Raw genomic sequence first — 13,067 nt, 5'->3', positions numbered from 1 at the left:
ATCTTAAAGGAATATACAAAACTAATTTGTTTATTAGTAATAGTTAAACATATATGCCATTTTGTAATTTAAAAAATGTAATGGTAATTTTGCAAAACGCCTCGATTCGTAGTTTTTTTTTCAATTTTCAATGTCATGAGTTTAATATTGTGTTTCGTGGATTATGTCCAACATAAAAAAACAACAAAACTGATAAGAACACATGTTGTGGTATAATGTGCAATAAGTTTGGGAAAACCAAGTTGTAAAATGGTAGTCAAGGATTTTTTATTACTTTTTTTTTCAATTTTAAACGCATGTGAACAAATCAGAAGATAAATGTTTGACATGCGCAAAACCTTATAAATTTATTTTGCTTCTACTTCTGATTATTAAGAAGTAAATACGTTTGCTGTTACTTAGAGCAGTGTTTTGTTTACAACATATAATTGAAACAACGAGTTATAATATTTGACAGAAACGCCATGAAAGAAATTCTGTATTACGTGATGAAGCTGGTAAATTTTCCCATGGATAGAAATGTAGATATTAAGTAGTGCGAAGCAATAGCAGTGTTTTCCAGGAGATCTCCTGAATGAATATTTCACGATTCTCTCTAAACCTTTTACTTCATCTTCCCTCCATTCATCTATAATAATATATTCCACCTGAATAACGAAACATGTACTGGATGCTAAACCGGAATGCAAGCTATGTGTTCGAATCGTATTCCCATGTAGCAAAACATTGCGTTTAACACGTAAAGATCCTCCATGAATACTAAGTATTTGATTCCACATTCCATGTAATGGGATTTCTGAATTTAGATGGCGGAGCACTTTTACATCTCCTCCCAGGCCACGTGCCCGATTTTGAAATAAAAGTGGGTTTTCTCTCACTTAAGCTTAGTTTTTGTATCGTCATTGATTCAGAAACCCAGTCCGGATGTATTACAAAGTACTCATGTTTTGGTTTGTTAGGGAGGAAAACCCCACCGTCATTTGAGTAGGAAGCGGCGGATTCTGGTCTATTTGGAGTTTCACTACGAGATGTCGGAATCGACCGAGGAACTCTGGTACTGTGCGAATGACGGCTTTGATGACCTTGACTTGTATGACCATTGTAAAGTTTCATGTAACTAGTATTCGGAACACTCTGGCTGTACCATTGCTGACTTGTAGAGTTGCGTTTTATAAACGAGGCACTTTTAGTCGGCGAAGGAGACTGCTGCATATCTGTGCCTCCTATCGTTATCCTGTTAAGTTCGAATGCCCTGCCGACGTTCACTCGGTTCAGCTCAATATGCTTCCTTTCGTTTTTCCTGCAAGTATAAGTAAAAAAAACTAGAAAATTGCGAGCAAAGCTCACTATGTGATACCCCGGCCCGCACCCTCTCATAAACAATGTTACAGAGCAGTTGTGGTTTACAACGGAGGACGGAGAGCATTCATAATCACTTTTTATCCCCCGCTTTCCGAAATGTATAACAATAACATAGTAAAGTATCACTTCCCTTTTCTTTAAATAATATATCGGGCCATTCAACTGTGTATCTAATTTCATGTACACAGCATCAGTTTTACCAGATATAACCAGAATACGGTCCTATAGTCATAAACTATATCGATATTTGTTTTAATATGTAAATTGCAGTTTTGAATTTTATAATGAATCAATAGAATGATGCTGTTTTCATTTTTTTCTCTCAAAACATATATAATTATGCGGTTTTATAAAAATGTGAGATATTTATCATAATCGATTTGTTCTGGTCACGTCCATCAATGTATAATAACAAACAAACTTGTTGCTTCACATACTTAACATCCTCTTCGGTAATATTAGCTTCTCTGACTTCATTAATTGCATCTTTTGTTGCAAGAACCGGGCGTGTCCTTTCGGGACCAGCTGATTGTATGGTTCTTGACGGAAGAGGGGTCCTCCATCGCTTTTGACGAGCCGATCGCAGTGTCCTCTGACGATTTTCGGCTTTTTCTTTATCTCGATATAGCTTGTAGGATTTTAAGGCTTTGTTCATAATATAGTCATGTTCATGCTCTAAATCTAAAACAAAAATGGACTTACAGTTAAGGAAATTCCAAAATAAGCTTATCCTATTAGATCGTCTGCAAGAATGCCGCCATTACAGTTCGGTCAGGCACTGATCGATTAATGGAATCGATAAAGAGAACTAAGAATGTTCCTGGTTTATGTAAAATGATGTTTTATGGGTTAATTTGGTGTCGACATCGGATTTTTTGCAATTAGAAATTTGATGTGATCGAATCAGCTGATTGATCCATCCACTGTGTTTAATTAATGGCTTATTGAAAAGAAGAAATTAAAGTGCGTGCCAAATCTGACAATAAGGCGAAATACCAGTTCTAAATAGTTATAGATTTGTAATTCGTTCAAAATCGATAGAGATGCGTTATCTAAAATAGCAGACAAAACTTCTATCTATAAGAAACTCGTTCTAATAGCAAAATCATGTCTTATGGGTTGCGCTGAAAGTATTTACAACGAAATAACAGACACTATAGCGTTTAAGGATTAATTTCAAACACCCAGGTGTTATAAACGAAATATATGCAGTTGCAGGAATATAATTACGTTAATTCCCTTGAAAAGTTGAATGGAACTAAGTTATATTATGATCTATGATATACATAAATATATACGTTTAGTACGTAGCCGATAGACACAATTAAGGAAGTGTTTTCATCGTTTTAATTCAACAAACGACATCAAAGGATTTGTCATTTACTTTCTTTCAGACTAGTTCGCAAGTTTTTACATAAATGACTCTAATTCTGAATTCTAAGTTGTAGACCTAGGATAAGGGACACACCTCTTAAAAATCATTGGAACGTTTGTATCCAGCATTTTACATCAATCTTATGTAAGCATCTGATTAACTAGGTTTCATTTTATTCTGTTTTAAAGGAAAGCTTGGGAGGATTTGGTGAAATTGAATATAATACAAACATATCACTGATTTCATCAGTTATGTCCCTTACCCTAGGTCTACCCCCTTAAGTCTACCTTAATGTTTAATTGTTTTTTTTTCTTTCCTTGCCTCGCCTTATTTGTTCATTATTTGGAATCACATTAAGACTATCTTGCTTACTTATGTCAGTGCATCGTAATCCTTGATTATTGACTAACTGCAGATTTTATTTGTATTTTGTTTGTAACAATACTGCCTATATACTGGTTACGCTTTAAATAAATTCATGAAAAATGGAAGTTTGTATAACACTTAGCAAACAATAAAATAAAACACAACGAATGTTAACATCACACTGATGCCCCAAACTGAAAACTTAATTCAAACTTGTTAAACTTTGAAAGCACCCGTTAATCAATGTTAGGAACCACATTACTAGTTAAACTTTCGGGTAGGGATGGTAGACGTTCCTCATAATCATATGCCAACAACGCCCTGGATGGTGAAAATAACTGAATATCCTGAACTACACGCTTGTGACCTAAAGAAAATATCTAAACAGTGCAACTTGGCATTTTTATCTCATCCTTTAAAAAATATGTATGTAAGCATAACTGCGTATCCGTTTTTTGATACGGAATCGTACAGTGTAGTATCATATGCAGAAACGTAATTTGTTAACTCGAAACTATAATATTGATAAGTCTCAGTGCCTATCAACTTTTTTACACAGTTAATATAGAAATAATTAAAAACAGAATTAGGACAGAATTGTTGCAATAAATTGTGATTTTTAAAAAAAAAACTTTTGACTCGAGTTTTAAGAATGCTATATTTGCTAAGAATTGTGCTTACCGTAAGTCTGGGCGACGGGGATTTTGATTGGTCCGATCTGTAACCCATCTGGTGTCTAAAAAAATAGAAAAATAGGTACATAACGCATATGCACAGTTGTCTTCTTAAAGAATTCGATATTAAAAGCTATCTTTTGATTGAATGGAATAAGAGCCGATAGTTTTTGAGAACGTCTTCGACAGAACTTACCACTATACTTGCTATCATTCCCTTCATTTTATATTTTCAATTTTATCCTTTGCTTTTTTACTTCAAAGTACCCATAGAAACAGTCAAGAATATGACTTTAGTCGAAATTATTCCTTTAAATTAAAATATCGTCCTAAAACTAAATTATTTTGTGATTCCAATCTAACAATATCTCTATAGTGAAACCTGTTCAAACCGAACCCTGAATATAAACCAAAAACATGTCCAAACCAGACCAAGCTCCGGACAGCATATGACTCTAAACGCTGCAGCCAGCCATCTAAAAATGCAAGAATCTTGCAGTCGAGAAAAAAAGTGAATGACTTTATGCGACCTTATCCGATTGTCAAACGACGCATGCTTTGAACAGTGCCCAAGAATTTCGAAAGACCTGTTTGCAGCGGTTATCAAGAGAGGAGATGAACGTCTGTCGCTGCGTGGAGCTTGAAACCAGACATCTTCTGAAGTCCATTCAATGAACTACAATGCACTCGGAACCTTTGTAAACTGAAAAACTGCCCCAATCGAACAAATTATTCACTTCCAAAAGGATTCGGTTTAGGAAGGTTTTACTGTATAAAGGAAGGGGAAATGGTCTGTTGGGTGCCGTGCCAATTCTGCAATTTCACCAACAATGCACAAAAGATTAGTTGAGGAATTTAGCCGGATTATGTCAATAATTTATCAGTAAATTAAAAGTATAAGAGTGATAATATTGACAAATTAGGGTAATTATGATTTAAAGGGTAGACTCGTGGTAAACAAATGAGGGGGGAATTATCGGACAATTTGTCAAGGAAAACCAGTCACCAACTTCGTGTGTGACTAACAACTTTAATGCGTTGTATAGCCTGGAAACCAAGTAAAAGCGCCATTTTTGTAATAATCTTGATCGTGTTGCACACTACTGAGCAATGAAAAATATAATGGATACGAATTGAAAAAAAAACAACTGAAACTTACAGCGTAAACAGGAATAATAAGCCAGAGGAAATAGAACCGCACAACGGCTGTGACTATGATGATCATCTGTAACTCGGCCGTATTTTTTTTTTGCGTGAAGCGAACACTTTTTTGAGAAAAAAAATGAGTTGCTTAACCCATTGATCACGAGTAGCCAATTAGTTGAAGGTCTCTTGGCACGTATTTAATGCATTGCAGGGCGGAAACACATCACTAGAAGACAATGCTTTGTAAAATCACGATATTATTTTCATTGAAGTCATCCGCTATAAATGAAAGATCAGTCATAAGAGGGACAAAATCCCGTCCATGCGAGACCCGACAGGGTAGTAAAGAACGTTAAAAACCTCGTAGTAGTAAGAGGGACAATTACTACAGAAGGCATACGACACTCAATGCCTCAGTGGAGGTTGGTAAGAACATGGCACCTTTAAGTATTTCAGAGTCTTGTTACAAAATTAAATTAAAGCAAAATTTAGGGTTGAATATTTAGGTTGTATAATTGGATCCCAAATTACAACATAGTTATGATTTTAGTTGATCTCTTCTGCAAATAGCTTTTAAGCACACAAAGAAACTTGTTGAATTTAAAGATAAAAAGTTATAAACCATGTTCCAATAGCGCAAAAACAACTAAAAATCATAAATAAGGTAGACAAATAAGGTCAATTTCATTTTGTTCTGTCGCATTGAAAGGCTCTGTCAATTGGAAAAATCAAAGATCAGACAGATTTGAAAAGGCGCCGAAGTCGATTTAGACAATGCCATAAGTACGCATACACTGGCTTTTGTTATGATAAGATTTGTAAGAAAATTTTGAAAAATAAACACAACATAAAACGTTTACAATTTACATACATCGGAGAGTTGTATTTCAAATGCTTTTGTAAGGTAAAATGATTTTTTGTGTAAAAAGACGTAAAATACAGGTCACCCGTCATGTTTGATATTTCTATAAAACATTTTCATACATACTTTCTAATATTCTGATATTAATATTTTGTTAGTGAAATATGACAACACCTAAAACTGTATAGATAACATTGAAAACAGTGGCGGATCCAAAGGGGATGAAGGGGGTTAGCACCCCCTTTTTATTGGAAAAAATTACAATAATGTCCTAGCACCCCTCTTTTTCTGAGGAACCTCGGCTGCCACCCCAATTTTCAAAGTGTCTTGATCCGGCCCTGTTAAATATATACATAATTATGTAATACATAGCGTAGAAAAGTAATAATTTAACATAAAACACGCGTCTTTTATACTGAATAGGAAAAAACCGGTTGTAAGATATTGCATTATTATTGCTCATGATACATATTGTGTTAGTAGAGTTGTTTTTTATTTTTTATTTTTTTTGTAAAATATGCTAAAGCTTGCAAGAGGTTTGTTTAGTTTCATTAATCAAGACAACTTTCACAATTCAGATAATGTATATAAGAGCTAGTCTTGCACGGCATGAATGGGTTGTCGGTTGAATGTATTAGCATACGTACTTATTAATCTGATTTAGATCTGATAAATGAAGATAAAAAGCATAAGTTTAAAGTACATTTGTAAATATTTCGTTGGAAGGCATTACAAGGATTGCAACACTACAGGGACAGATATAAACGTCATTAGATAAAAATGGGCAGGTGTGGAAAAGGAGGGTTTCGATCCAGAAAATTGAAAAAAGGAGGGTTTCCGGGCTTTCATTTGCTTAATTTGCATAACATCAAGGGAAGAGGATCGAAGTCCGGAATCCTCCCTCTGAGCCCACCACTTGGTGGCATTGAGTTATTTCAAGATGAACACGATGTGACAAAAATTTAATCACCAGACATTAACCATTACACAGGCTTTTTTTTAATTTTTGTTACAACTAAGCTTGTACATGTATTTCTTTAATAAAGACAAAGGCGTCATAAAGAATGTACCTATACACTTCACACATTGACGACAATAATCTCAAATTAATGCCCTTACAGCTTTTTTATATTTTTTCTATACAAATAGCCATTGTTTTGCAATATCCTAAAACATACTTAATTTTGTATTCCATTTCCTCGTTGTCATCGAAATATGTCTCTATATCCTGAATATATTGATAAAAACTCCTTAGTCATTTCAAATCTTAAGACAGCTTTAATACAAGGAGCTAACGTAGGTACGCGTCTTTGAGCTCCTTCAATCCACATGATAAGTATTTTTTAAACGAAGCTTAAGAGGATTTAACTTATTCTATCAAGTCACTGCATTATCAGTTTAGAGTATTAATCCATCTAAAGATCTTGCATGCAAGGTCGATATTTTACACAAAATGCATGAATTTGATTATTCATCCTGATTAAGTATAATTAATACGATTCGACAGTAGAGAAAAAAAATCATTCCGATTGGTGGTTTATACGGTCTTGACTATCTTTCCGGATCACGCACGATCGCCCCTTGCGGGAATTGTTTTAGTAGATGTCTGTTAGTAGTTGGAGGTAGCGAAGCCTAGCCTTCGGGATACCTGACCGAAGAACTCAGTCAGAGTATATCCTACTAGCGATTGGGCTGCTCTGTTGACGCTCTAGCCTACTCCCAGCCCCCACGTGGGTCCGAAAGCGTTCCACCACTCTAACTGTGTGGGAGTACGTCAACGTGTAGAGGGTAAAAATCATTGTACTATCGGTTCTGTATGTATACAGGTAATAATATAGGTCACGTGACTACGTGTAGTTCGCGGGAAGCATTTACCGGTTGTTTCACTTGCTAGCCCACTACCGACAGGGCAACAAAGTTCATTTTCAATATAAATTGTTATATTGAAACTATTTTGATTTTCTATTGTTTTCATTTTTTCTATGTGAAAATACAGGTCCGGGTATATCCTTTGAAGCGATTTGTTCCATTGGATTCGGACACAGGTTTCCACCGTATAATTGACTGGTTTTTCCTAGACGGCGGGGTCGCTGATGATGGGGAAATATTTTATATCATTTTTTTAAAACTTAAAACACGAATATCATGATGGTTCAATTGATATTTATTTATATGTATTATCTATATCGCTGTTGTCCACTATATTAATCTGTTAATAGTTTGAAATAAACGCCGATATCCACGATGTTAGCTGGGCTATCGGCGAAATGTATATATTTGTAGTTACTTATCCTCAACAAACAGCAAGTAAATACGTAATTTGTAAAATGGAATCGTATACCGAAAGAAGACAAAGCGGTAATGCTATTTAAGAAATCAATCACGGAAACTCCATTTTATCATTGTTTTCCCACAGGCCGGCCATTTATGTCGCATTGGTTTTTTCTTTAACGGGTGTTTCTAGAAAAGCAGAGGACGCTTACCCTACCGGTGCACCTGGTCCATGCTCCCAGTATTTTAGTGGAGTCCGAGTTGCTCATTTGCTTTTGTTACTTTGTTTGTATGACTTTAGTTACTTTATGTTCTTTGTTGTCTATGTCTGTTTTCCATGTCTGGTCTTTGTCCATGGATTACATTCTTTGATTACCGCTATATCCTTGGTTCCCTTGATTACTCTATCACCCCGAGCGATAGCAAGGGGTTAATAACGCCCGTGACAAAACAATAATAAAATGGATTTTCGGTGATTTATTTCGATTCTGATAGGCAAATTTCTTCATATTTTTTTAATAGACGCAGCCCTTGTGTTGCCCGAAATGTTGGTCATGTGTTTATCACTTGTTTACTATGCCTACAGAGCTTTGAAGCACGTCATATTAGAATATATAAATAAAATCTATAAAAAAAGTGACTTGTGGTCGTTAAGCAAGTCATTTTGATAAAAGTTCCGTTCCACTTTCGTTAATAACACAAAAATATAATTTCGTAGGTAAAGGAAGGCTTTAATTTACACTGAGCTGCACTGTATCCGCCTTTTTTGAGCATTTTGTCATACCTCTATCTTGAAGACACTAACCTACCGTGTCAATATAAAGATAATTGTTACCCAGACATAGCAGATAAAACATAGTGCAACAAACTGGAGCGGTTGTGACCCTAACTAGCATACAACGATTGCAGAAGCGTAATTATTTATCAGGTTCGAAATCAATTAACTTTTTTATTTCAGACTTCCATTTTTTTAATCATTAAATATTTACACACTGTTCTGTTATTCTAAAGCTGTTAATAACTAAATGTTATTTGGCAAGTTTTATTGTGATTCAAAAAGACGCACCGTAAGTCATTTATTTGAGGAAGAAACCGGTGGCTAATTGCAACCTTTGATAAAATGCCAATCAAAGAAAAAATAATTTCTTCATCTAAAAGGTTTGAAAGCAATTATCTCCGTTTCGAATCTGACTTTGTCAAAATCTAATTAGTTATGTACATTTAATCAAACTACTGTTCGAGTGGCATTATGCTGCCTAGTAGGATATTTTTACATTCCTTACTTATATTTCTTGTTATTGAACTGGTGCAAAAAACCCAACTTTTTCTAATCCGCAAAAAAATCAATTCTGAATATTAATTAATACAACGTATCTCTATCGGCTGTCATAAGTGAAATTCTGAAAAAAAATGTTCTTTATTTATTTAGAATAATAACAGATTTGCTAAAGCCTACTTTTATATTGAGTAACTACTAAAGACATCTCATTGTATTTAAGTGTATGCCAACATGGTAAAAAAAATCTGACATACAACACTGGTTCGTTAAGTCGAGAATGGATATTACGTTTCTGAATTTTGACGTATGCACTAAGGCCAAAAGCTGCTAGGTAGCTCAACTTCTATTGTATGTCCATCATTACTGTGTCGACATCTTCATTCTTTTAGTAATAATTTTCTACGCATATAGTTTATCTGTGATGACAAGAAGAGTCATACTGTCAGAAAAAACGAAGTGTTTACCTTCTTTGTGAACCTAGTCAACATTACCAGTGTTTGTGGATTCTTATTTTCTCATTTACTTTGTTTTCTGTGTGTTTCCTCCAGTGTCTGTATGAAAAGTAAATCGAAAATACCCAAGAGCCACTGAAAATTGGAGATATCAAAGAGGGCAAAATCCCGTTCGTCAATATATAAACTTACAATGATAATTATCAAGAACGACAAAACATAAAAATACAGAGACCAGCAGCACAAATCCCGCCAAAAAACCGGGGGTAGGGGTGTAATCAGGCGTATGTTGGTTGGTACCTCTTAGTCGATCTATACATACCTGTTATATAGTCTTAGTCTTAAGATAGTAATCATTCATTACATTTACAGCAGGTGCTTAATACTTTTTATTTTAAAATAATTAAATAACGAGGGGACAGTTTATTAAATAATAATCAATCAAAATACGAATTCCAACATAAATGTACAATACCTTAGATCTTCCAGAGGTGTAGCTAGGATCTGAATAAATTTTGCAAAATGCAGTAAAGAGATTAGTGTCAATAACTCAAATCTCATTGCAATAATCCATTCTTCTCTTCGTTAGCTGTGTCCAAGATGATGTGTGGTAGTATTGAAGCGTCAAATTTATTGAATATTAGGGTATGGTGAAAAACATTCTTCGCAATCGTAGCAACTGATTCATATAACGGGTGTTAATGATGAAAATGCCTAATAACACCTCCATAAACGACGTTAGCAATATTTGTTATTTTGGGAACGGTTAGAACTGTTTAAAAATCCTACTTGGTAGAAAAAGCTTGATTAATGGTAGAAAAGATTTATCCCACGACTCGTTCAAGAAGGATCTCAATTTTCACAACCAATTGATAAAATGCCTCAAATTTAATGATGAGAATAACACACTTCTTAGAAAATTAGCAAAGACGCATTCAAAACAAAATGCAAACATTAAACACAGAGCGAGGAAGGAAAAAAGAAAAAAAATATACCATCCTAAAGGTGTCTATTATATACTGGATTAAACTGAATGGTTACACACGAAAAGTATTTGGAATAATATAGAATAGAACAAAAGTTAGAAACAAACACACACCAAATTCAATATCGATTGGTTTAATGATATACCATTACTTCTGGAAACAAAACACTTCAATGTCTAACCCTTTGAAATGAAATCATTGTAAGTATAATTTCGCGCATCAAAATCTCTTATTTTGGAAATTTTAATGAATGTTGATTTAGCATTTTTTAAATGTTTTTTAAACCATAAAATACATAGAGGAGAAGTCTGTGAGTATCATGGTCGAGGATGAATAACATTTAAAAAAAGTTATGCCTTGGGACTAGGTACTAGTGGAAATAAATGGAAAAAAAACACTTAAAATCATCCGTTTAACGTTTGCGGGAAAATGCTGTTACGTTGTTTGTTGATAAATTGGATTGTAATGCTCATTCCAAAACCGTATCGAGGAAACTGTCTTAGAGTGAAGTAAAATAATAACTAGATGAGAACATTTCAGTCTTCACTGTGGATGTTAAACTTACAGTGAATAAGAAGTCCGATGGGCTGTGAGTTTAAACAAAACAAACGACACCATGTAAAGAATGCCCCTTGTCTATTAGTACATACAGGCAGCAAATCGTCATTACTTGTCAGTTATATTAACAGCGAATACCATAGATAACTTCAGGGAATAAAGTCTTCCCTTGATTAAATGACAATCATTTGATGAACTTCCTTATGTAGTTCAATGGAGAATTGACAAAGATTTTTGTACCTTTCAAACAAACTTAGATTAAAATTCCTATAAAATAACAGACAGTTTAAATCTCCTTATTAAGTGTCCCCTTAACTACCGTAAATTTCATCAGGTGATGGTGATCCAATCAAGGAAGGACCAAATCTTATCTTTGAGGTAAACTATGTTACTCTTTGTAATATCATTTAAACAAGCACAAAAATGTTTGCTTTTTTAACGGTGTATGAGAAATGGGCCTTGTTATGATGCGCTATGTAGTCACTTTGAATACTATATTACCACTTACATAGCAATTAACTTTTATTTATAATTAATTACACTAATTTTCGTTCCAACGGTAAATCCTTTGAAATACAGTGTTATCTTTTGGTTACGATGCTATTGTTGCCAATACAGAAACTAAGTATATCGAAGGAAAAAAGTTGAATTACAAGTGTGGTTGCTACGAAATTTCAAGTCTGGAATAGTATTTGACAAGTAGAGTAGACCCAGTTTAACACCAAATCTAAACGTGTAATTTCTGTTTTTTTTTCATTTGATTGTTATTCGTATCAACCATTGCTACTATGGCTACATAGAAATGGTCAGCATTTGTTGTTCAGCAATTTAAGTTTTATATACAATTAATAAGTGAGAACTACTTGTATAGGAAGTCTATATACCAATCAAACGTCATTACTGATATGACAAATTGCATTAACGTCAAGAAAAAAGAGCAAAAAAATGTGATTTTAGATGCATGATTAGTCTACATGCTATGAACAACAGTTAATTCATCATTATAAATTATTTATCGCCTGTCCCAAATCAGGAATTTATAGCCTCTTGCATGTCTTATTTCGTTTACACTGTCAGTTTACTTTTATGTTGCTGGAGTATATAGGGGCAAACTTTTTCGCATGTCTTGTTTTTGGAAAGGGGGAGGGGGGCATTTATGGTTTGGAAAAGAGACATTGCGTTGCATATATGATTAATAATTTTGGTATCTGTACAATATATTTCCTTATCTATTTACATTCAAATGTCGGATATTTAGCAAAACATTACTGTTTGAATTTGACCTTTAATTTAAAAAATGTTAGGGTGAAAACAGTTTCCTCACAACTTTTTTCGACAAGTTCTGATAACTATCTGACCTTGTCAATACGTAGACTCCTTGTACTGCTTTTATTAATTTTTTACCTACAATTTGATTGACGTTTTCAATAACGAAACATATTAAGATTGTTTAAAGATTGAGAATTCTATCAAATGAATTGATCAATCAGACGTTTTCACTAAACATAAGTGTAGAATGTCACCGTCAAAAACAAAAAAGAAAGACATAACACAAAACAAAAACAAAAAAACTAAAATAGAAAAACAAAATAAAAAAACAAAAATTATAAAAAACAAAAAAACAAAAAAAAACATAACAAAACATAAAAAAAACCACATAAACAAAACAAGAAAAAACTCATTCTGAACCTTCCATATCTTGTAAAGATCTTGCAAATCCTGTTCACTTGAAGTTC

The 13,067-nt window shown here is 33.9% G+C and overlaps 1 protein-coding gene across 10 annotated transcripts in view; it reads right to left on the bottom strand.

Moving 5' to 3' along the window:
- Nucleotides 1-250: 250 nt before the first annotated feature.
- LOC148621184 (uncharacterized) overlaps nucleotides 251-13,067 on the bottom strand; it is a 73,200-nt gene continuing 60,383 nt past the window's right edge. For 5 of the 10 annotated variants that reach the window (XM_088575294.1, XM_088575292.1, XM_088575296.1 and 2 more), the window contains exons 2-5: nucleotides 3,785-3,839; nucleotides 3,366-3,470; nucleotides 1,800-2,043; nucleotides 251-1,300 (exon numbers count right to left, since the gene is read on the bottom strand). In XM_088575294.1, coding sequence (XP_088431420.1) covers nucleotides 760-1,300; nucleotides 1,800-2,043; nucleotides 3,366-3,470; nucleotides 3,785-3,839 — 945 coding nt within the window. In that variant the 3' untranslated portion in view covers nucleotides 251-759. The remainder of the gene's footprint in view (nucleotides 1,301-1,799; nucleotides 2,044-3,365; nucleotides 3,471-3,784; nucleotides 3,840-13,067) is intronic. The other 5 variants (XM_088575299.1, XM_088575297.1, XM_088575301.1 and 2 more) reach the window with 1 other exon arrangement.

Source organism: Perna viridis, chromosome 3, assembly GCF_037379345.1.
Source record: "Perna viridis isolate PV_CMFRI_1.1 ecotype Kerala chromosome 3, ASM3737934v1, whole genome shotgun sequence".
Lineage (NCBI taxonomy): Eukaryota > Metazoa > Mollusca > Bivalvia > Mytilida > Mytilidae > Perna > Perna viridis.
The sequence above is the reverse complement of the archived record's forward strand: the minus strand, read 5'-3'. Positions and strand labels throughout refer to the sequence as shown.